General features: G+C 48.9%; 1 protein-coding gene across 3 annotated transcripts in view; it reads left to right on the top strand.

Moving 5' to 3' along the window:
• The window catches only part of LOC139061146 (phospholipid-transporting ATPase ABCA3-like), a 131574-nt gene that overhangs the window by 53320 nt on the left and 56339 nt on the right, over nucleotides 1–21915 (top strand). For 2 of the 3 annotated variants that reach the window (XM_070540769.1, XM_070540767.1), the window contains 6 exons: nucleotides 746–863; nucleotides 8182–8336; nucleotides 12140–12295; nucleotides 17764–17936; nucleotides 19529–19739; nucleotides 20677–20833. In XM_070540769.1, coding sequence (XP_070396870.1) covers nucleotides 746–863; nucleotides 8182–8336; nucleotides 12140–12295; nucleotides 17764–17936; nucleotides 19529–19739; nucleotides 20677–20833 — 970 coding nt within the window. The remainder of the gene's footprint in view (nucleotides 1–745; nucleotides 864–8181; nucleotides 8337–12139; nucleotides 12296–17763; nucleotides 17937–19528; nucleotides 19740–20676; nucleotides 20834–21915) is intronic. The other variant, XM_070540768.1, reaches the window with a different exon arrangement.

Here is a 21915-nt window from a genome sequence, read left to right as displayed (position 1 = left end):
TGAAACTTTGTGAAACTTACTGATATTGGACAATTTTCTCAAAAGCTCGAAGCCCTAAATGAAATTTATGCTGCTTATACAGTAGGGGGAATTTACTTGCTCTCTCAGTTGCAACAACTTTCATTCATATCTTTCCACTGCTTGTCTCATCAGAGAATTTGTGCGTTTTACGTATATTTGAACAGGGAAACTAGAGTTGGCACTGAGTTAAAGCTTCCTTTTAACATGACGTAAAGTTCCCTTTACCTGAAGTTGCGTACATTAATCTGACGATGTCGTATTGCGGGCATTGTAACGCACCCGTAATTTTTACGAGCATCGAGCGCATTCATCACCGTTTGACGAATTCGCTTTATACGCAAGGCAATTGCGTGCTCCCCACGCAAGTTAAGGTTCGCGTAGATGCTCTACGTACCCAGGCAGTACGTTGAGCCAAAGGCACAGTCGCAATGCAAAGGCCCTGCATTGTTATTGCGGCAGCAGAAGGAATCTAGTGCTTACCTTCTGGCTTGAAGGGCTGTTGCGTGGGTGTCGTGAAGCACTAAATCTTGGGGCACGCCACATTTTGGTTATAGGAGGTGTACATCAACATGCCGATGATCTGGGTGAACTGTAGCCTCGATGTGTCACCACTATACGCTTCTGTTAGAATTTACGATTGTATATATAAAAAAGGGAATTAGTCATGAAGTTTCCAGGTGCGAGGCCACTCGATTTACTCAGTGCATACACGTTGCGACCGCAGGACTACGACGGAGTGGTGGCCGTCCAGGGCGTTGACCTGCGCATTTTCGAGAACCAGGTCACTGTGCTCCTCGGCCACAACGGTGCAGGAAAGACGACGCTGCTGAATATGATCACAGGTGAGATCCTAAAAGCTGCCGGGAACCAGTGTAGTCCATCCGCTGGAACACGCTCCGTACACACTGGTCTTGTGTAGGACCTCCAATGCAAGCGCGCGCCCCGAGACAAACCTCTGACTCGCTGATTGACCGCCGTGTGCTCCAAGCGGGCCTCGACTGCGAGCTTTCCTTCGAATAGCCCCGGTGGAGCACGGCGTTGCTGCAGGAATGAAGGTCACACTGCGCCGTAATAATGCTGCTCGGTGGTTCCTTCGACGGGGAGCTGCTTGATACACATTTGCATAACGGTAATCTCAAAAGGAAACTCTGGGGCACCCATCATTCCCTTACCAGGGCAAATGAAGGACAATTTGTCTTTTCCCCGCAGGGGCGTCTGCACAAGCAGGCGTTTGGTGTGTTGCGACACCATGTGCCCGAGCACACGAGGGTTGGACCCTCCCGCGTGTAGCCGTGCGCGGCTTAGCCGTGTCTGGGGAAAAGGGGATCCTGGGGGTTGAGCCGATGCTGGGTGTTTTGACTTTTAAGGCCCCCCGGCGGAGGCAACACTCCTCTTCGGCCTCGGCTTCACATAGACGGCACCTCCAGACTGACCCACCTGGAGGACATCGGCAGTCGCCTTTTCCTGTCTCTCCCTCCTCGAATCTTCGTCTTTATCTCTCACTTTTTGACCTTTCCTGTCTCCTTCTCTCTTCTATTTACTTCCTTTTACCTGGCGGCAAGAGTTGACCCTGTGTGGCTCTCCAACCTTGGGTACACCATATTCGGTTATAGTGACGGCGTAAGACTGGCGTCGTGCAGACTTGTATGTAAGCTCTGCCGCGTCCCCTCGTTGGGCTCCGTGGTGGGCGGTCGGCGCTGTTGCCGAATGTATACATTTTTTCATGGAAACTTCTCCCCCCCCCCCCCCCCCTTGTTGATCGCCCTCAGAAACGAAGGCGCACCGAAGATGTCTTCAAGTTTTTTGGACACCAAATCCAGAATTTTCCCTGCTTCCACGTTATTCATTCTGAAAAGGCAAACAGAGCAGTGCGAAACGTTTCACCTTTCCTTGGGTCAAAGTCCTTGACTGATGTTTTTGGACCAGGTTTCCAGGTGTTGAGGATAGCAAGCGGTGACCTCCTCTTGGAGCTCCGCGACCAGAAGCAATATGACAAACTACCGAAGCTAGTGTCATTTGGGAGACCCAGATAAGAGTAACCCCGCACCGTACAATGAACACCACCCGCGGTGTTGTGTCGGATGATGATTTCCTTAAGCTGACTGAAGCGGAGTTCCTGGAGGGCTTCAGTGAGCAAAATATTATCAATGTCAGAAGAATTAAAATGAGGCGAGATGGTAAAGAGATCCAAACCAAGCACCTGAAAATCACCTTTGGTTCAGGTGTCCTGCCCTAGTCAATCGAGGCCGGGTACATCAAGCTCCGTGTTAGGCCGTATGTGCCAAACCCACTCCGTTGTTTCAAATGCCAACGCTTCGGCCATAGCTCGCAGAGCTGCCGACGCCGCCAAACTTGTGCTAAATGCAGTGCCAAAGAACACACCACTAAAACTTGTGAGAACGCTCTACTTTGTAAACTGTGATGGGGAGCACGCCGCGTACTCGCGGTCGTGCCCATCCTGGAAGAAAGAAAGAGAAATCGTAACGATCAAAGTGAAAGAGAATATCACATTCAAGGAGGCACGCAGGCGGGTAGCATACCAGCCAAAGAAAAGCTTTGCCGAAGTGGCGCGTCAGGGGCAGCGTCACAACGGCCTCCGCCGGCTGTCCGACCCACAAGCAGTGAGTCGGCAGCTGCGCCATCCACCCCCGCGGCGGTTGCAGCTAGCGCTGCTCCGTCAACCCAGAATGAGGGATCATCGACCCCGAAGGTTGGCGCAGCCGAGGCTGCCGCGGCCTCCCCGGCCACTTCCAGCGCCGGCAACAGCTGGCGCAGCCAAATCCCTCAGGGAGCCCCATTGACCTCCGCGCTGGTGGGCGCAGGGGTCTTGCCCTCCAAGGCGAGACCCTCTCCAGTAACTTCTCGCTCGCAAGAGCACGTGTCTGGCGCCTCACAAGAGGCAATGGACGCTACACCTACCCTCAAGGCGCACCAAGCGCCTAAGAAACGGCGAGGCTCCCTCGAACGCTTCAGAAAGGGCGAAACCCCGATTACAGAGCCTCGAAAAAGCTCTGTAATCTAAGGCATTACTTCCGTTTCCGTACACACAGCACTAATTTACTTGAAATATGGATACACAAATTATTCAATGGAACATGAGAGGTCTCCTTAGAAACCTTGATGATTTGCATGAACTCATCCACAAACACAATCCAAAAGTGCTGTGTTTACAGGAAACACACTTAAAACCAAAACGCACAAACGTTCTGTGACCGCACGTTTCTTTTCGCAAAGATCGCGATGATGCTGTTGCATCAACGGGTGGTGTCGCCATTGTAACTCAAAAAAGCATAGCGTGTCAACGTTTACAGCTACGAACGGCCCTCGAAGCAGTGACGGTTCGAGTTGTCCTGCAAAACGAACTCATCACTATTTGTTCGCTTTACATACCCCCACATTTCAAGTTAAACAAACCTGAATTTCAGTCCTTCATAGATGAATTGCCAGAACCGTATGTTGTTCTTGGCGATTTCAATGCACACAGCAGCTTGTGGGGAGACTCTCGTATCGATGCGCGAGGTCGTCTCGTTGAACAGTTTCTTTTTTCTTCTGAAGCGTGCTATCTCAATAAGAAAGAACCCACATATGACTCTCTTGCAAACAGATCGTTTTCGTCAATAGATCTTCGTATAGTTTCCGCGTCTATACTGCCCGAATTCAAATGGGAAGTTACGAGCAATCCTTACGGGAGCGACCACTTCCCTATACCGCTAAGATCACCTAGAGAAAATGAATTTCCTCCACAAGCTCCTAGGTGGAAGACAGATACAGCCGACTGGGAGAAATTTCGAACTCTATCTAGCATCTCATGGGCTGATATGTCTTCTTTAGAAATTGATGCGGCTGTGGAGCTTTTTTACAGCGTTCATAATAGATGCCGCATTTAAATGAATATCTGAAGGAAGTGGCTTGGCATGCAGACGGCGTGTCCCGCGGTGGAACGACGAATGTAGGATCGCTCGTAAGAAACAACAAAGCGTGGGGCCGGCTACGCGCTTCCCCCACTGCAGAGAATCTTATCAACTTTAAGGAAGTAAAATCTCAAGGCAGGAGAACCCGCAGGGAGGCCAGAAGAGAAAGTTGGCAGAACTTTTTATCAAGTATTAACTCTTTTACAGATGAGGCCAAAGTCTGGAACAGGGTAAATAGAATTAGAGGTCGACCAACGTACTCACTCCCTCTGGTAAATACACAGGGCGATACACTGAAAGATCAGGCAGACTCACTTGGGGAGCACTTTGAGAGCGTGTCAATTGCAACAAATTATTCAGAATCCTTTCTCAAATACAAACAAATAGAAGAATGTAAGCCGCTCATAAGAAAATGCCGAAAGACTGAACCATACAACTCTCCTTTTGTTATTGCCGAGTTGAGAGGTGCATTGAAGACATGCAAAAGCACTGCACCGGGACCTGACAGAGTCATGTATGACATGATCAGAAACTTACATACTGATGCACAACTTACACTACTCACAATTTTCAACACTATTTGGGCTGCAGGTTACTTTCCAACTGCATGGAAAGAAGCAATTGTGGTCCCTGTTTTGATGCAGGGGAAAGACCCATCCATGGCGGCAAGCTATCGCCCGAAAGCTCTTACAAGCTGCCTGTGTAAGGTTTTTGAAAAAATAATTAATCGCAGACTCATACATTTCCTTGAACTCAACAATATACTTGATCCCTATCAGTGTGACTTCAGAGAAGGCCGGTCGACAACAGATCCCCTTGTACGCATGGATGGATATATTCGGGACGCATCTGTACATAAGCAGTTCTTCATGTCAATATTCCTTGACATGGAGAAGGCATATGACACAACATGGCGTTACGGCATCTTGCGAGACTTGTCGGAAATGGGCATCTGTGGCAATATGTTGAAAATAATTGAAAGCTATTTGTTGAAGCGCATCTTCCGAGTGGAAATTGGCAACGTATTGTAGCGACCTTTCACACAAGAAACAGGTGTACCACAGGGAGGTGTGCTGAGCTGTACGCTCTTCATCATGAAGTTGAACACGCTTCGTGCTTCGCTACCACCTGCCATTCTTTATTCTGTCTACGTTGACGACATTCAAATCGGCTTCAAATCCTGTAACCTCTCAGTATGCGAGAGACAGGTGCAGCAGGGCTTGAACAAGATTTCCAAGTGGGCAGACAAAAACGGGTTTAAAATCAACCCCCACAAAAGCTCTTGTGTTCTTTTCACAAGAGAGAGAGGCCTGTTTCCGAATCCTTCCTTAGAACTGTGTGGACACCAAATACCTGTCAACAAAGAGCACAAATTCCTGGGTATTATACTTGACAACAGACTCACTTTCATTCCACACACTAAATATCTGAAAGAAAAATGTCTAAAAACAATGAACTTAATGAAAATTCTATCCCCGACTACATGGGGTAGTGACAGGAAGTGTTTAATGAACCTATACAAGAGCCTAATTCGGTCTCGATTAGATTATGGCGCTGTAGTATATAACTCTGCCGCCCCGAGCGCGCTAAAGATGCTTGATCCTATTCACCATCTAGGTATCCGGTTAGCCACTGGCGCTTTCAGAACAAGCCCGATTGAAAGCTTATACGCGGAATCAAATGAATGGTCCCTCCATCTACAGAGAACTTACATCAGCCTTACATATTTCCTAAAAATACACTCCAATCATCAACATCCATGTTTTATCACTGTTAACGATATGGCCTGGACTACACTTTTCCATAATCGCCCCTCTGTAAGAAAGCCTTTCTCGCTTCGAGTGAGGGAGCTTATTAATGAGATACATGTCCCAATCCTCGAGCTTCGCCTAATGCATCCAAGCAAGTTGTTACCGCCTTGGGAGTGGCAGGTCATAGAATGTGACATATCCTTTTTAGAAGTAACAAAACACGCACCAGAGATCAAAATGCGAACTAATTTCCTAGAACTCCAGCACAAGCACTCCTGCGCAGAGTTCTGCACAGACGCTTCGAAGTCTAATGCTGAGGTGTCGTATGCTGCCGTCGGCCCATCCTTCTCAGAATCTGATGTACTACATCCGGAAACAAGTATATTTACGGCCGAGGCCTGCGCATTACTGTCTGCTGTGAAGCATATAAGAAAATCAAAACTTCAAAAGTCAGCGATATATACAGACTCCATAAGTGTTGTGAAGGCCCTGATGTCACTCTATACACACAACGATCCAGTACTTAATAACTATATTCCGTCTTGTGTAAAGCGTACAGATCTAACCAGCATATCTTTATATGCTGGGTGCCTGGCCATAGGAGCATCGAGGGTAATGTTCTGGCGGACGAGATGGCCACGTCAATCGCATCGCAAGCTGTTAGCCCTACCGCTTCGGTGCCTGTCATAGATCTGAGGCCTTTCTTGCGAAGGAGATTGCGAGACCACTGGCAACGCATGTGGGACGCGGAAACGGATAATAAGCTCCACCTCATAAAATCACAGTTAGGATTCTGGCCCTCTACTACAAAATCGCGCCGAACAGATGTCCTATTCTGTCGTCTCAGAATAGGACACACGTTTGGAACCCATAATTTTCTACGCACCGCAAATGAGCCTCCAACCTGTGGCAGATGCGGGGAGAGGCTGACCGTACTCCACGTCCTCCTGGGGTGTCGGGAAGCCGAATCTGAGAGAAAGAGACATTTTTCATTAGCATACCGACAGCACATTCCCCTTCATCCTGCAATGCTTCTTGGTCCAGAACCGCTTTTTAATACAGACACAGTCCTAGGTTTCCTCAGAGATGTGGTCTTACATATTATTAGTCCCATGCATTCGTAGCGCCTCCTCTCTCCAGAGGATGCCACTGCGATAATTAATTTGCATAGCACATGCCTCCAGGCCCTTGTGTTTCAAGGGCTCTAAGGAGGCAGTAGTGCTCCAGCATTTCTTATAATCTAAGATATGTTACCTATCGTATCATTTTTTTATATGCATCTAAATGTTCATAGTACAAGTCATACGTCATCGCCATAATATTACTTTACAGATTTTACGCACTTTATAGCGTATATTTTAAGGCCTCTTTACAGCTACGTCACACCAACTTCACAGCAATCATAATTACACTTCAAACTCATTAGCACAGGCATGGCGCTCTTTGGCCATACCTGGCCCTTGCGCCATAAGACCCCATATATCATCATCACAGGTTGTCTTGCAAATGTCATTGTGGCGTTTATATATATATATATATATATATATATATATATATATATATATATATATATATATATATATATATATATATATATATATATATATATATATATATATATATATACCAGAACATCTTCTTCCGACGACAATTAAAACATCTTCTTCGTCAGCGTGTCACAACATTCATACTGTTTGAGGCCGGCTTCAGCGAGTGGATAGTAGCGGTACAATGTTGACGCTGTCCTTTAGTTATTTCAGCGAGGTGTTTTAGTTAAAAATTTACTGTTGCTGTTCCACTTGTAGACAATAGTGCGTTGGGCAGCTGTGCTGCTCGAGATAAGTGGTCACCGGGGCACAGCGTACCAGTATTAAATCAGTGTATAGACTTAACACGCCCAAATGTTCATTAATGGAAAGGTTATCCAATACTGAGAAAGTTGAACATCAGACTGGGTCTTTGTCAAATTTCGTGCCATCACCTCAGTTTTGGGACGTCATGCTGTGCGCTTTCTTCTTTATTTGGGTTGTTTCTGGCGCAGGAAATACTCTCTGAATTTCTTATGGTGCTCAATGTGTTCTATCGTCTAGAAATAAACCCCGAAACGAAAGTTGAAGCTACTGAAATCGGGAAATGCAAAGTGCACGTGAATGTTTACTTGCTATTGTAACTTAGACACGCCGCGTGTAGTTCTTGGTATAGAGTAGAACAAATAAACACGAGTTTGAACCTGTCAGCATAGCCCATGCATCTATTGTGTTTGTTGTACTCCGTTTTCGCACATCGCCTCTACTGTACTCTTCTCAACTTGTAAACGCTCGCTGTGGCATGTACGGAGCCTATAATGTTTCGATGGCATTTTCGGTTTTTTAAGTAACGTTAAATGCGGCGTAACAACAGGGGAACTTCTTTGAATACTTGTGAATGAGGGAGTGCGCTGCATCCGTAAACGCTGCGCAAGACTCGATGACAGCGCAAACTATTTTTTTCTCGTCCAGGTTTCTTGAACTGCACGTCGGGCGTCGTGCGCGTGGGTGGATACGACGTCCAGACGTCCACCAGAGACGCGCGCGACAGCATCGGATATTGCCCTCAGCACAACATTCTGATAGACGACCTGACCGTCGAAGAGCACCTCATGTATTTTGCCATCGTACGTCGATTACTTTTCGATGGCTCTCGTTGCGATGTTCCTTTCCAACGTGGAACCGCGAGTCCGTCCGTCCTGTGCCACAGTGGAATTCGTGCTGCAATGGTTTCGATTTGGGCAGCATGAGCAAATTTGTGGTGGTTGTGATGTCGTGGCTCTTTTTGTAAGCTTTGCTTTCTGGCCGGGTAAGTACACGGCTTTGTAGGCTCATCGAATGACACAGGCGTGGCACAAGATGTCGTGGAGCAAATTTTACAGGCTCGACTCGTAGCTTACGTTTGTTGTGTCCGTGTTGTGCGGGTTGTTGTGTCCGGGTTGCACTGCTTCCGTGGCGCACACCAGGAACACTCACACGTAAACACAAAACGAACGCGGGCCTGTGCACTTGTTTGTGTTCGATTCTTGTTTACGTGTTCGTGTACCTCTGTCTACCACTAAAGCATCACAGCTTACTCAATAAAGCCACGACATAGCAACTAAAGACACCACTGAAGCTATTCTTAGCTTATTGCGTTGTGTCCACAAATTCCACTCCTGACAGTACAGCGAAGAATGACTTCCCATCGGGCGCTTTTATGATTTTATGACAAGTTGTAATGCGCGAAGGGGAGGAAAGGTCGAGAGCATAGGGAAATCGAGGTACGTAACAGGCGGCGACAGGTTTGTTCGCTCCCCCAATGGGAAGATGCAGCCGCGTGTGGAGAAGGAGTCAGCAGGCGCAACCAGCAGCAGCGTTAAAACGTAGGCCAGCTGTGCTGCCCGCTACGCACCCCTTGTGTTTCTGTTCCTGTTCGTGAATAAGGACAGCAACGCATAGTTTAACCACGCACAGCTTAGACTTCTAACGCGACAGCGTTAAGGGCTCCGTGTCGAAAGAAATTTGGCGTCGGCATACCGCGTCCAGCGTCGACCATCTTTTCGCGAAGAATCATTCCGAACTTCGCAGGCTCTCCGTGTGGCACAATGAAGTTGCTGAACTAATCGAATTTCTCAAAGTAAAATGCATCAGAAAAATCGTAAAGTACGACTTACATGCAACCTACCGTAAGGATCGCGTCCGATTGCAATTTGAATATTCGAGAAAACATAATTCTGTTACGCAGAAACTGAGAAACAAACCCCTTTTCCTTCGTTCCTTCCATTCATAAAGCGGTGCTCGCCCGGTTCCTTGCAACACCTCCAGATGGCGCTCGCCTCCCATATCGCTAAAGCCCCTCAATCTCCCAAAGTAGCGCCATTCACTTCCCTCCTCCTCCGCTCGGCGCGGCCTCGACGGTGGCGCCGCTGGTGGTGGGCCTGCCGTAGCAGACGACGGCTAACACGCTACGGTAGGAAATCCGCGGAAAAGTTCGTTCGAGTCCTGCGGAGCAGTTTTTTCAATCTAGATCTTGCTTCGTCAGTCGGTAACTGGCCTTAAGAATGTCGTGTCGGATTTGCGGAAGAAATAGAGAAAAGCACCATTATTCAAGGCGTATTTAAGGCGTAAAGCGCGCGCACGTTGAAAGTTCGTGTTGCTGAAACACGACACAAGCACGCGGTGTGCTCAGACACGCGAGTAATTACCAGAGTTTCAGGTTTTGACAGCGCGAAAGTATGTGCACGTGGTTTCGTAGGTTAATTTACGTACCTGCAGGATGCTTTTGTTCGGCTGGCGCGTGAGAGATTCCGACTGTCTGCGGTCAGCAATGCCTGGCAGCAGGGCCGTTTCTGTTCCGCGCCTTTTACAGATGTACGTAGCTCATGCACAGGTTGTGGTGGCCATGAGCAACGTTTTCACACATAGGCGGTATAGATAATTTTAACAACGTGCCAGCATATGAAATCATTATTTATTTATTGCAGTGCAAATGGTTAGAATTTGATAGAAAAGAAAGAAGGAACTTGATGGGACAACTGGAAAGAGGTTCAGAAAATAATTATCCCCCTCCCTCATTGGCACCAGCAACACTTTTGTTGAAGTGCTAATTTTATCTCTGTATACTACGTGCGTCTGTATTCTTTTGCGTTGTAAGTTTTCACAAGGAAGCAGTGTTGCGTTAACTGGAACAGTCAAGGCACACAAGATAGAAGAAAAGTTGATTCTTGGGTTTTACATCCCAACACCACGATCTCATAAGGCACGCCATAATGGGGGCTCTGGATTAATTTTTTTTGCAGCTGGGGTTCTTTAACGCACCCCCAATGCACTGGACACGGGCCCGTTTTGACACGGGCGTCAAAAGAAGAGGTTGGAGGAGCCGTGTCACTTCACAAAGCCGCGCGTTCTTTGCCATTTGCTCGAAGTCAGCCCGCCCGATCTTGTGAATCCACACTTTTCTTCGTTTTGCGTTGCGCCCGGCGGATGGTAAAGCAAAAAGCTTTTTGCCGTCACTGGGTCTGTTGTGGCAACCGTAGGCGCAGCAGCACGGCATCGCAATTAAGCACTCGGCCCTAACACATTGTATAAAACTACCGCGCTCCTTCAAACCGCCTGCGGTACTTCGTCGCGTAGGCCCAAGAATGGGGGTCGCAGGCCCAAGATTGCGGGTCGCAGCGCGCTGGAAAGAAAAGATTTACAAAAGCGCGGCGCCTGCTCTGCGCCGGAAAGAAAAAAATATACAAAAGCATGGGGCCCGCTTTCACGTGACACAGATTGGCCAATGGGGGAGCGGAGGAGGCTGGGGCGACAGGAGGAGTGGAGGAGGAAGCGCCTGGGTGAGCGGGGTGGCGGAAAGATCTAAGAATGGCGCTACTTTTGGAAAATTGAGGGGCTTTACATATCGCTAGGGAGCCTGCATGCAAGCCCTGAGTGTAGGCTCCCCACGTATCGCGGCACACGCAAGAAGCCGCGTTTCTACCAGAAAGCCCGCCTTCGTGTGTAGCGTTCGCCGCCAGCGTTTCCAGATAAACAACAGTTTCATAAGGCACAGTTGCCGGGAAGCGGGAGAAGCAAACAGAAATCTTTCAATGCTATCGCGTTCCACTCTTAAAGGCGAAGCTTAAGCGTCCTCCACGTTTTTTTGTCAAATGTTCGCTATCCACTAACGGCATATTCGGATGTTCGTTTGAGAGCCCTCAGGCTGTAATACAAAGGTGGAGAAAAACAGCGTTAAAGCTGCATTACTCGAACAACGAGGTATGGAACAGATGACTCCGCTTCCTTATCATTGGTGAAGCCCGCTTAAAAACTCGTTTCTTCATGGCCATCAAATTCCGAGGTTTTATGCGTGCCAGAACTGGGATATGATTATGAGGCACCCCGTATAGTGGGGGGCTCCCGATTACTTTTGACCACCTGCTGTTCTTTAACCTGCACCTAATGCACGTTAGACGGGCGTGTTTGCAATTCGCCCCGATCGACCTGCTGCCTCCGCGACCGGGATTTGATCCCGCGACCTCGGACTTGGTATCGGAAGTCTGAAGCCGCTGTGCCACCACGACGGGTCAGAGCGATCTGAAACAACCGAGTGAATATATCATAGGATAACTTACGCAAACATAAACACCGCGCAGGAGAAACCTGAGTACTCGTTTGCGTCGCTGGCGGTAGAGAGCAGTACTTCGCTGGCAGTGGGGCATAACATGTATTTCAGGATTGACTCATTCCAGTGATGGTGGAGCTTGTAGGAACACGATGACCACTGTAGCCTAGGCAAAGAGAAAAGCCCCTGTTGAGGCATTGGCACCAGGCTAACGGTCCTGCTGTAATCTGATTTAAAATAAAAAACAAACATATATATGTGTTTACCTGCCCTTTGCCTCTTCCTTTCGAACCCCGACTTGCCGGTGCGGGAGCAACTTATCTCTCTGCCCGCCTCTCGCGCCAGATCAAAGGCATCCCGATGAACAGGACGCGCCTCGAGACGTTCACCCTCCTGTGCGACGTCGGGCTCATGGAATACCGCACAGTGCTCGCCTCGGAGCTCGCACCGGGGCTACAGCGACGGCTCTGCACTGCAATGGCGATCCTAGCCATGCCCAAGGTCAGTATGTAATGACTGCAGATTCTCTGAATGCTTCACCTCGATGTGGAATTGCAGTGACACTTGCAGCTTGGCTTCTTGGTACCATTGCTCAAAGTAGAGCCTTGAAAGACCGTGTAATTACGCGGCCCGAAAGTTAGGACGCAGTCGGGCCGGTTTCGAAAGTAGAGATTAGCCTAGGTGTAGCTATGACCACTTTGCTCTTGTTCACAGCCAATCTGAAATCCCAGACGATCATTAGCACAAGTTTGCAAAAATCAGTTTTAAGTAGACCAAGCAATGGAAACGGCACTGGCACCTATAGTTTGTCTGTTACTGTAGTTCTCACAGGGAAAAAAAAATATTGTCATACTTCGCCAGAATTTTGCATAATTGTTTTATTTAGCAAGGAAATTGAAAATCGCGCATTGCGAATACCTTTTGCTCCCGCCATAAGGTAAAAAAATTCAGCGCGGCAGTTTACCGCACCCCGACCGTGTGGATCATCTCATTGCTATCTCACCTCAGTACACGCCTTTTTTCTTTGTTATAAGCTTTACGTAAAGAGTGTGTCCAAAGCTAATTTTGTAGTTTTTGCTTAGAAGTCATGTTCGGAAAAACAAGTAGCACTCAAAGCAACGCGATAGCAGCGAAGCACAGTCGTCGAAACCTATTCTTGCGCCGGCGAAGGCCGTCTGATATTTACACCTGCGTCACTGTGCATTCCGGAGTTATCGCTTAGGAGTACACTCGACAATGTGCAACGCTATTCGGGGTACCCGCGCATTTTGATTAGATAAGGGAAGGATAAAGTAGGTGTCAGCATTGAAAAAGATTTGGAACACAGTCGCAAATATTGAGTTACTCTGGAACGCGCGGTCATACCTACAGCGCCCACTTCGACCTACGGATCCACTCAGATTCTCTTTATGTAATTTGTAGAAGATGTACACTTGCGAATTTCCGAATTGTATTGGCATTCTACATTTTCTGAACTAGCGAATGGTAAGCACAGCCTTGACATTGCGGTCAGGAGCACCGCAAGCGGCGTTGTAGAAGTGCGTCACTCAACTGCTGCCGAGCGCCACAGACAATAGTGCTGTAATTTGCGCGAGTTGGTATGCGTTCATGTCGGAAACTTAAAACGAGCGTTGAAAAAAAAAATACACCGACGATTACAATGCTCCCTAAGATGAATTTGGAGCGCAGCTTTTTAGGTGTTTTGAATTCGCGATATATTGTGGCAAAGAATTTGATTCTGCAACGACAGGGCGCTCTCGGCGGTGGCGCTGAGTCTCTGCTGGGGTGGCTCGTTTAGCTGCATCGGCAGACGAAGTATCGTTCATTGTTCACAAAGAAAGCGGGCACACGGCAACGTGTGACTAGCGCGGAGCTGCATTCTCTAGAGGCGGCGTCGCCGCAGGCGAATTGTCGCATGCGCAATTGGTCCGGTGCCCACGCCTGCGCTTTATTTCTGCGCTCGCCGCATGCCTGCGCCGGCACTCTGCCCACCTCCTCACACTTTCGTCATACTCTACTACTCCGCTTTCTCCCGATGCTTCTGGTGCAGCCTCCTCTTCCACATTCTTCTTCACGCTCTCTTCGTATTCTTCGTCTTTCATTCTTCGCCGGGCTGAAAGCTGGCTTGGAATTTATACAAGTACCACCAGCCCAACTGACGTTAGTCCACGTTGAACCACCACGACAAGCGACGTACATCCTCATTCTTCCAGGCCATCCGCCAAGCGAAATTATTGAACTCATTGACATTTATTGAACGAAATTAATGCTTAAAAATGAATTGCGTCAGAAAATGCGTAAAGTATGACTTGCACACAAACTGCAGACTTGTTAGCTTCGGAGTGCAACACAAATATAGTAGAAAACCTAATTCTGTTACGCCGAAACTGAAAAACAAAGCCGTTTTCCACCTGCTTTTCCGCAGGCGCATTCCAAACAACGCCGTTTTCCTAGAACATTATTGAACTAATTGAATTTCTCAAAGTAAAAAGTGCCATAGAATTCGTAATGTACGACTTACGCACAACCTTCAGACATGATAGCATTGGATTGTTATTCAATGTTACGAGAAAACAAGTTTATTACGTGGGAACTCAAACGAAAACTCCTTTCCGAGCTGCCGTGGCGGTACATTTATTATAGACAGTGTTTCTCATAGTGTCTATTATGGTCGCAGCACATGCTTTGCGACAGGTGCAATGGGCAGAGCGGCCGCGCATCAAGGACAAATACATTGTGTGCACGCGTTTGACACGCGCGCAGGCACTTGTGTGAAAGTGCAGCACACGTCCTTGTTCTTGCAGACACTCCGCCTGGCGCAAGTTCGTTTTAGGGCGCAGCTATGACCACCCTTAATGACCCTTAATCCTTAATCCTTAATCCCTTAATATCCATCGGTTATCTTCCCTCCTCATCACATGTCCGGCCCATGCCCATTTCTTTTTCAAATCAAGAAAAAGAAATGGGCATGGGCCGAACATGTAATGAGGAGGGAAGATAACCGATGGTCATTAAGGGTTACGGACTGGATTCCAAGGGAAGAGAAGCGTAGCAGGGGGCGGCAGAAAGTTAGGTGGGCGGATGACATTAAGACGTTTGCAGGGACAACATGGCCACAATTAGTAAATGACCGGGGTAGTTGGAGAAGTATGGGAGAGGCCTTTGCCCTGCAGTGGGCGTAACTAGGCTGATGATGATGATGATGATGATGATGATTATAGGTGGCCGTTCCTGAATTTAGCGTCGGCGTCCCTCGGCGAAGATAGTGCGAGGAAGAATGTGTAGGAGGAGGGTGCAGCGGAACCGCGATGCGGAATGTAGGGGAGGAAGGTATGGCGAAAGAGTGAAAAGAAAAGCGTTGTGCCCGTCTGCGGCGACGACCGCTACGATATGGCGCCAGAGTAGCGCACCGTCGTCTGTTCACCGATGGCATGCGGCGAACGCGTCCGCCGATGCCATATATGGAATCAAAGCGCTGCATGAGCGAAGGTCTGTCTGCGGCGGCTGCTGTGAATCGCGCCCACGCGTCATGAACGCGCTGCCTCCCGTGATCTCTCTATTAGTGAGGTAGACGCGTAACATTTCGCTCCGTTTGCAATGTACCGCATGAGAGAGATTTTTCTCTGCCAGCCAATGTATCACGAAATCAAAAGACGTATAGAGCTGCGCTAAAACGTCGCATTAGGGGGTATCGGAATAGTCGGTGAGTTTTGAACTAATTGAGTTTAGTAAAATCTGTCGCAAATTTCAATAAAGTTGATAACAGCAGCGCTTTCATCGTTTGTTTCTCTTCCCCCCCCGTCTAGCGTTTCTGTTATTACATCAATTATATGCACACCCCAGGCGCATTTTCGGCGTCCCCGTGATGTTCCGTATAAAGTCCAAGGGCGATAACGCCGTCATTACGCATGGTATGCTCTATGTGCGAGTAAAAGCACGCTAGGGAAGCCGATGGTCACGGCTCAGTCTGGCGCGCGCGAAGGAAGAAAGCTCAGATGAAGCGCGCCGTATTCGTTTGCGCGAAAGGCCGGGATTGGAGAGAGAGAGAGAGAGAGAGAGAGAGAGAGAGAGAATAAACTTTATTCAAGAACCCCGGTCCGTGTTCCCCCGCTGTGTTCTAGTTGTCTGCCAAGCCGAGCGTCGTGATGAGCTCGATCGTTGCACGTACGTAGTCGGAGGAGGAGTCCGCCAGCCACTCCTCAAGTGTCGTAGGTCTACGGGTGGGTGAGAGTTTGGCAAGGCTAGCCTGAATTTGGAGAGAGGGAGGGAGAGGCGGCGGCGTTGTGCGTCGGCAGCAACTGCGCATTTCGCGACCGGACGTAAAAAGAAATAACGATCGTGGCTCAATCTCGCGTGCCATATTAGACAGTTTAATGCCATCTTCGACTGGTCGTTTCTGAGCGCTCTGGAGCGCTCTCGCGAGCGCTCCAGATTGAAAGAGGGTGTGCGCCCTGCGTTCGGCTGGTTCTTCTCGATTGCTCTCCTCCATCTTGGAGCGCTCTGAGGCGCTCCGAGCCCTGTTGTCGGAGCAGTCATCGAGATTGAAACGTCATCGCAGTGCCGCGTCGCTGCTGTTGGCGACGGCCCACCGTAATCTTGGCAACCTAGGCCACTGCATGCTAGCGTCTCGACGAACGCTCGTCCCGCCGGCACGTCCGCCGGTTTTTCCGGCAGCGCCGGGAGCTTTGGATAGGCGAATCATCGGACGTTGGCAGTAGTCACGTGGTTTCGCATCGGCAATTTCCTCCTCCGAGAGCGAGTCGCACGTTCGGCTTGCGCGCTTCTCCTCTACCCTTGAGCTCGGGAAACGCCCGATCTACCCGACTCTGCTTCGGGGCATACAGGCGACCAGTCGAAGATACCATCAGTTACACGTACGTAGAGGCTTTGCGTACGTAGAGCTTCTACGTGTGAGCAGTGCGCATGCGTGCGCATGCGGGCGCGCGCGCGTCTCACGGACGTACATGAGACTCAATTCTTTGCGTGCGTTTCTTGCGTACGTAGACAGCTTCGCGCGGGAGTTCCGCAAGATCACGAACAAGCGATAGCGGGCCGCGCGTGCGCAGACGGCTCGCATCGAAACACGGTGACAGGATTTAATTGGCTACCGCCGTGTTCACATTTCCCGATAGATGGAGCTACGGGGTCCCTCTTGGCGTGCGTCGCGTACGTGTAGCTAAAAGCGTTTCACACGGCGTGCACGTAAGGTACGTTAGCTTTTCACGTTTGCGTACGTGAAACCTCTACGTACGTGTAACTAAAACTGTCTAGTGACCCTTTTCGCGGAGCAGTCTGTTCTAGAGAAATGCGGCGGCACTTTCGGGGGTGCGCCGCAAGTCGCCTCAGCGACAGAGCGCGAATACGAAACCATTGCCGCTTCCACATCGCTTCTGGGTGATCAGCTGTCGGAAATGCAATTGAGTTTTCGCTAGCGCACTGTGCTCTAATCGTACCGGATTGAATCACGTTTGTTGAAGACGTGTGCAGAAGTTGGCAGCAAAAGTAGTGACCGACTTATTAACGAATGAAGTGAATATGTGTAGCCAAATTCGGCGAACCGCTGCTGCAGCTGTCCGTACGTTTACGGACACTTCGAGATGTGCGGCTTTCCTCGAGGATACATAAATTTGCTCATCCGCCAGCGTTGTATCGCTACCCTGCAAAGAAAGGGCTTCAGCTCCGGAACGTCGACAAGAGTGAGTACCGCTCGTTAAACAATCACGAAGGGAGTAGCGCCGCTTCCTGTCATAGCACGTTTCGCGTACAGTATCTCTGCACATCTACCCCAACTGGAACGGAATCTTGCACCGACTTTATCGTCAATGTGTCAATAAGTGAATGGGCGTTCACCTGAATTTTTTTCCCTGCTGCTTGTAGCTTTCCAGTCACACGCAACATTGGCTTGCGGTCATCTCTTTGTGATAGAAATACGTCTTCCTCCCGCATCACTGTCTTTTCCCACCATCCAGGTTATCATCATGGACGAGCCGACGTCGTGCATGGACCCGGACGGTCACCGCGAGATGTGGGAGTTGCTGCTCAAGATTCGGCGCAGCTGCTCCATCTTCCTCACTACGCAGCACCTGGACGAAGCTGACGTGCTCGGAGACCGCATTGTCATCATGGCCAATGGAAAGATCAGGTACACGCCGCATGCTGTCACCAAAGAAAAAGAAAAAAAAACAGAGAGGGGGAATAAACAACCGACCGCGAAAACCGGCCGAAGGACCAAGATAAGCTATTAGCTAAAAAAAAAAAAAAACCAACGCAGAACCTCGTGGCCGCTGTTCGGCATCGTAAAGCACGTTATACGTACGACTGCATTCTCGGGGCCAGTGCAACGATTCGGCTCACCCATGGAATTACGCAATAAAACAACACTCGCTGCGCAGATATCCTCACTGAAACAAATATACGCCTCCAAGCTAATCGTTTCTTTGACAAGGGGAATATAGCTTTCTACAGAAGAATTTCCATTCGCTTATATTGACTATTACAATACACGGTTTCTGCACAATTTTCTGCAAGTCACTGGGACTTCCCGAAGGATCTGGGGACGAGCACGGCAGTTGAAGTGTGTAAACATCAACTGGCCCACTGTCCCATATCAGGTCAAGTAGAATCGTTGCCCTACGATGATATTCATCATGGTGCTTTGCGCGATCGGCAGACAGTGTTCAAGTTGGCGATACGGGCAATGACTCTCACAATGCTGGCGTCTGCGCGTGTGTTTCGGAATCAACAGTAATCAGTAGCGTTGAGTGCTTTAGTTTCGGACCACAGTGTTATTGGTATTCAAGACGCCGAGCTGATTACCTTGTTGGTATCCCAATTTTCCCGTGGTGCTGTTTCTGGCTCTCCGTGTGTCTTGGCGTGTGTGATTGTGCGGCGTATTTGGTAACAGTAGCGCAGGCCAACCTACCGACCGAGCAGAAATGCTAACAGCCTCCTACAAAGAACGTCTCAGCCGTGGAACACAACTGGTCCCCGAGTTCAGAAGTGCAGGCGTCCCTGCCTATGTGGCCATATTGTTACTGCTGCACATACTCGGTGTCTTATCTCCATTATCGCAGAAAATGCAGCTCGTGAGTCGTAACAGATTGTTAGAGGAGAGCTCCGACTGAATGCGTAATTATTTCGAAGAATCGCGTGTCTTTTGAGCACTCGCTGTAGCCCTAGATGCTTGAACTATTTCCTACCGAATCGGTAACGGTTATGATTCTTTATTAATTCAGGTTCAGACGAGCTATAAGGGTACGGGCTTGGGTTCAGATTCGGTTCTGGCTAAAATGCCGACTCGGATACTTTCATTGGCGCGGTTCGACACTCCGATTTCTATAGCCTTTTGAAGAAAATAATTTTTTTTGCCCACCTTGCTGTCGGCAGTGAAATCAGGTTGCGCAAAATATCAACACATGGTATTTTTCTATACTTATAACAGTAACTGCCTTTGTAGGATAATTAACTAAGAAAGTAGGGTTAGTTGGTATGCGTATTTGAGAATTAAGGCATTTAGCTTGCGCAAAAGGAACGTGAAATAAGAACGAGAAGCACACAGGACCATGACGTCGCGTTCTTTCTGTTTGAGGCTCTTGTTTCGCGTTCTTTTGGCGCCATTTCTCCTCGTCGTCGAGTGAAATAGCTTTGCTGTATTGCTGCGTCAAACAGAAATATACGCATGAAACACATATCGAAAGAATATGTATTTCGTTGTTTTTCGCAATGTTAACACAGGTGTGGTGGCTCGCCCACGTTCCTGAAGCAGCGTTTCGGTACCGGCTACCACATGAAGGTTCACAAGCTCCCTAGTTGCAACGTGAAGGCTGTTCAGGATCTGCTGCGCAATTACGCGCCGAAAGCTCGGCTGCAGAGCGACTCGGACAACGAGGCAGTTTTCATCCTGGGACAAATCATCCGCACCCGCAAGATCGTCGCCATGTTCATGGTATACTTTGCAAACCGTCGCGCCAGTCGTCGAGGCAGCTTGAACATAACCCTGTGATGCTTCGTTATGACGCCTCGCCGTGACGTCATGAATGTCCAAGTTGGCGGGGCGTCATGACGTCACGACACCTGACGTGACGTTATGAATTTGGACAGTTTCCACTTTGTTGATACTTTAACGATAAAGATGGACCACGCTGCATTGCAAACGAATCGGAGCCAGCATAACAAACTTCAAAAACACCTTCCCGCGCTCAAATTGGTACATTATTGGCGAAGAAAATGTTTCGGAATTTTTGACGGCCACGAGCGCGCAATCGGCGCTCGATCGCTGCAGAGCGAAATATGAAAAATGGAAGATCGCAGTTTGCTGTCTTTCTTAACAAATGAGGCTTTTCAAGATTGAAAACAGATTTTTTTATTTGTTTCCAAGAGTACCTTAGGTGCCCAAAACTTACTGGTGCTCTTTATGGTACCTTTTCTGCCATTTCACAGTGGTAATCGCGTCGACTTTGTTGCCGTTTGTCGAGTCGTTACAATTAAATCACTTGTGTTAAAACACCGATGGCCGATTCGGAACGGGTGACGACTCTACGGGCCAGCGTACCTTTGTAGCTGTTATCGGCACCTCCGGTTCTGCGACTGAAACGGGAGCGTCGTCGACGGAGCAAGGAACGGGGGACTGCAAGTGTTGAAGCCCGTGAATGAACACCGCGAGCGCGTACGACAAGCTGATCATGACCATCGTTAATGAACCCTTGAAGGCCCCGATGACAATGATGTGAATGCCAATCGAGCCCAAAGGGTGAAAGATGGTAAAACAAGCACTCCTCACGTGCAGTGAAACAAGCGCTGTTCTCGTGATAGAGCGACGCGTGGAAATAGCCACGTCTCGTGCGATGCCTCGCGACACTAAGCGCTCTCTGCTTTGCTGCCAGGACATCGAGCAGCGCAGCGCGGACCTGGGCATCGCGTCCGTGGGCCTGACCGTGACCTCCCTGGAGGACGCGCTTGTGAGCGTGGGTGAGGACCAGCACGTCCACGGCAAGCCTACAATCCTCGACCACGAGGAGTCCCCTGCAATCGACGCCGACGGTAAGTCGCGGCGTGTGGCAAACATTCTCGTGCCATACACCCCAGACACTGGTCGAGTCGACGTTTCAGCAATGGGACTTGTACTCTCGGCGCAAATACTTTTGTGCGAGCGTTGGCTTCAGTCTGAGACATCCCTTGTTCGACCGAAGTTGGTAACTTACTTTCTCGATCTTTTCGTGGCCTGTCGAAGACGAGCCTCGGTCTTGAAGCGCTGGTTCCAGCCTGGGACTTTCCTTGTTGGACTACTGTCGATCGTTTCAAGACTGTCTTCCTGTAAACCTGACAAAGACTAATCATGCTGTAGAAACGGTGGCTCCAGCATGAGACATAGTTGTTTAATTGCTGTTGATGAGATCAAAAATTCTCCTTGCGAGCCTGACTAAGACAAATCCCGTTGTTGAAACGCTGGCTCCAGCCTGGGACCTTCGTTGTTGGACCACTGTCGATCGGTTCAATACCATGCTTTGCTGTGAGCCTCACAAAGAAGAATTACGTTGTTGAAACGCTGGTTCCAGCCTGGGACACTCCTTGTTGGACCACTGTCGATCGGTTCAATACGCTGCCTTGGTGTGAGCTGACAGAGAGGAATTCCGTTGTTGAAACGCTGGCTCTAATATAAGGCATGCCTTCACGAATTTACTGCAACGTACGTACTGCGAATGTACGCAGAACAAAAATAAATGGATAATCTAAAATTTGGACATGGTGGCTTGGACATGGTGAATTCAGTTGCCTAGTGTCATCAGCTATATGTTTCATATGTGACCATGCAATATATCTGTATGTGATTCTGTGGTCAACATCAAACCTTATGGCATATCAGGAGACAGAGTCAGGCGCAACTTCGCTGGCAAAGTAATGATCAAACACGATACCTCTCTCACAATGTGCTAGGTTGGTGTAATGCTGGTAGTTGTTGGTATAGTGAACTACTCAACCTCGCTGCCAATCGCAATGCTTGTCTTGAAGGCACCGTACGGAATGTCGTATTGTAACGTTCCATTTACCCTTGCCGCAAACTATCCTGCAATCAATGCCACACTCGCAGCACAGTAGTTCTCCACCTCTTCAGTCACACTGGA

The sequence above is a fragment of the Dermacentor albipictus genome, chromosome 6 (genome assembly GCF_038994185.2).
Source record: "Dermacentor albipictus isolate Rhodes 1998 colony chromosome 6, USDA_Dalb.pri_finalv2, whole genome shotgun sequence".
Taxonomy (NCBI): Eukaryota; Metazoa; Arthropoda; class Arachnida; order Ixodida; family Ixodidae; genus Dermacentor; species Dermacentor albipictus.
This window is presented reverse-complemented; position numbering and strand designations above follow the sequence as displayed.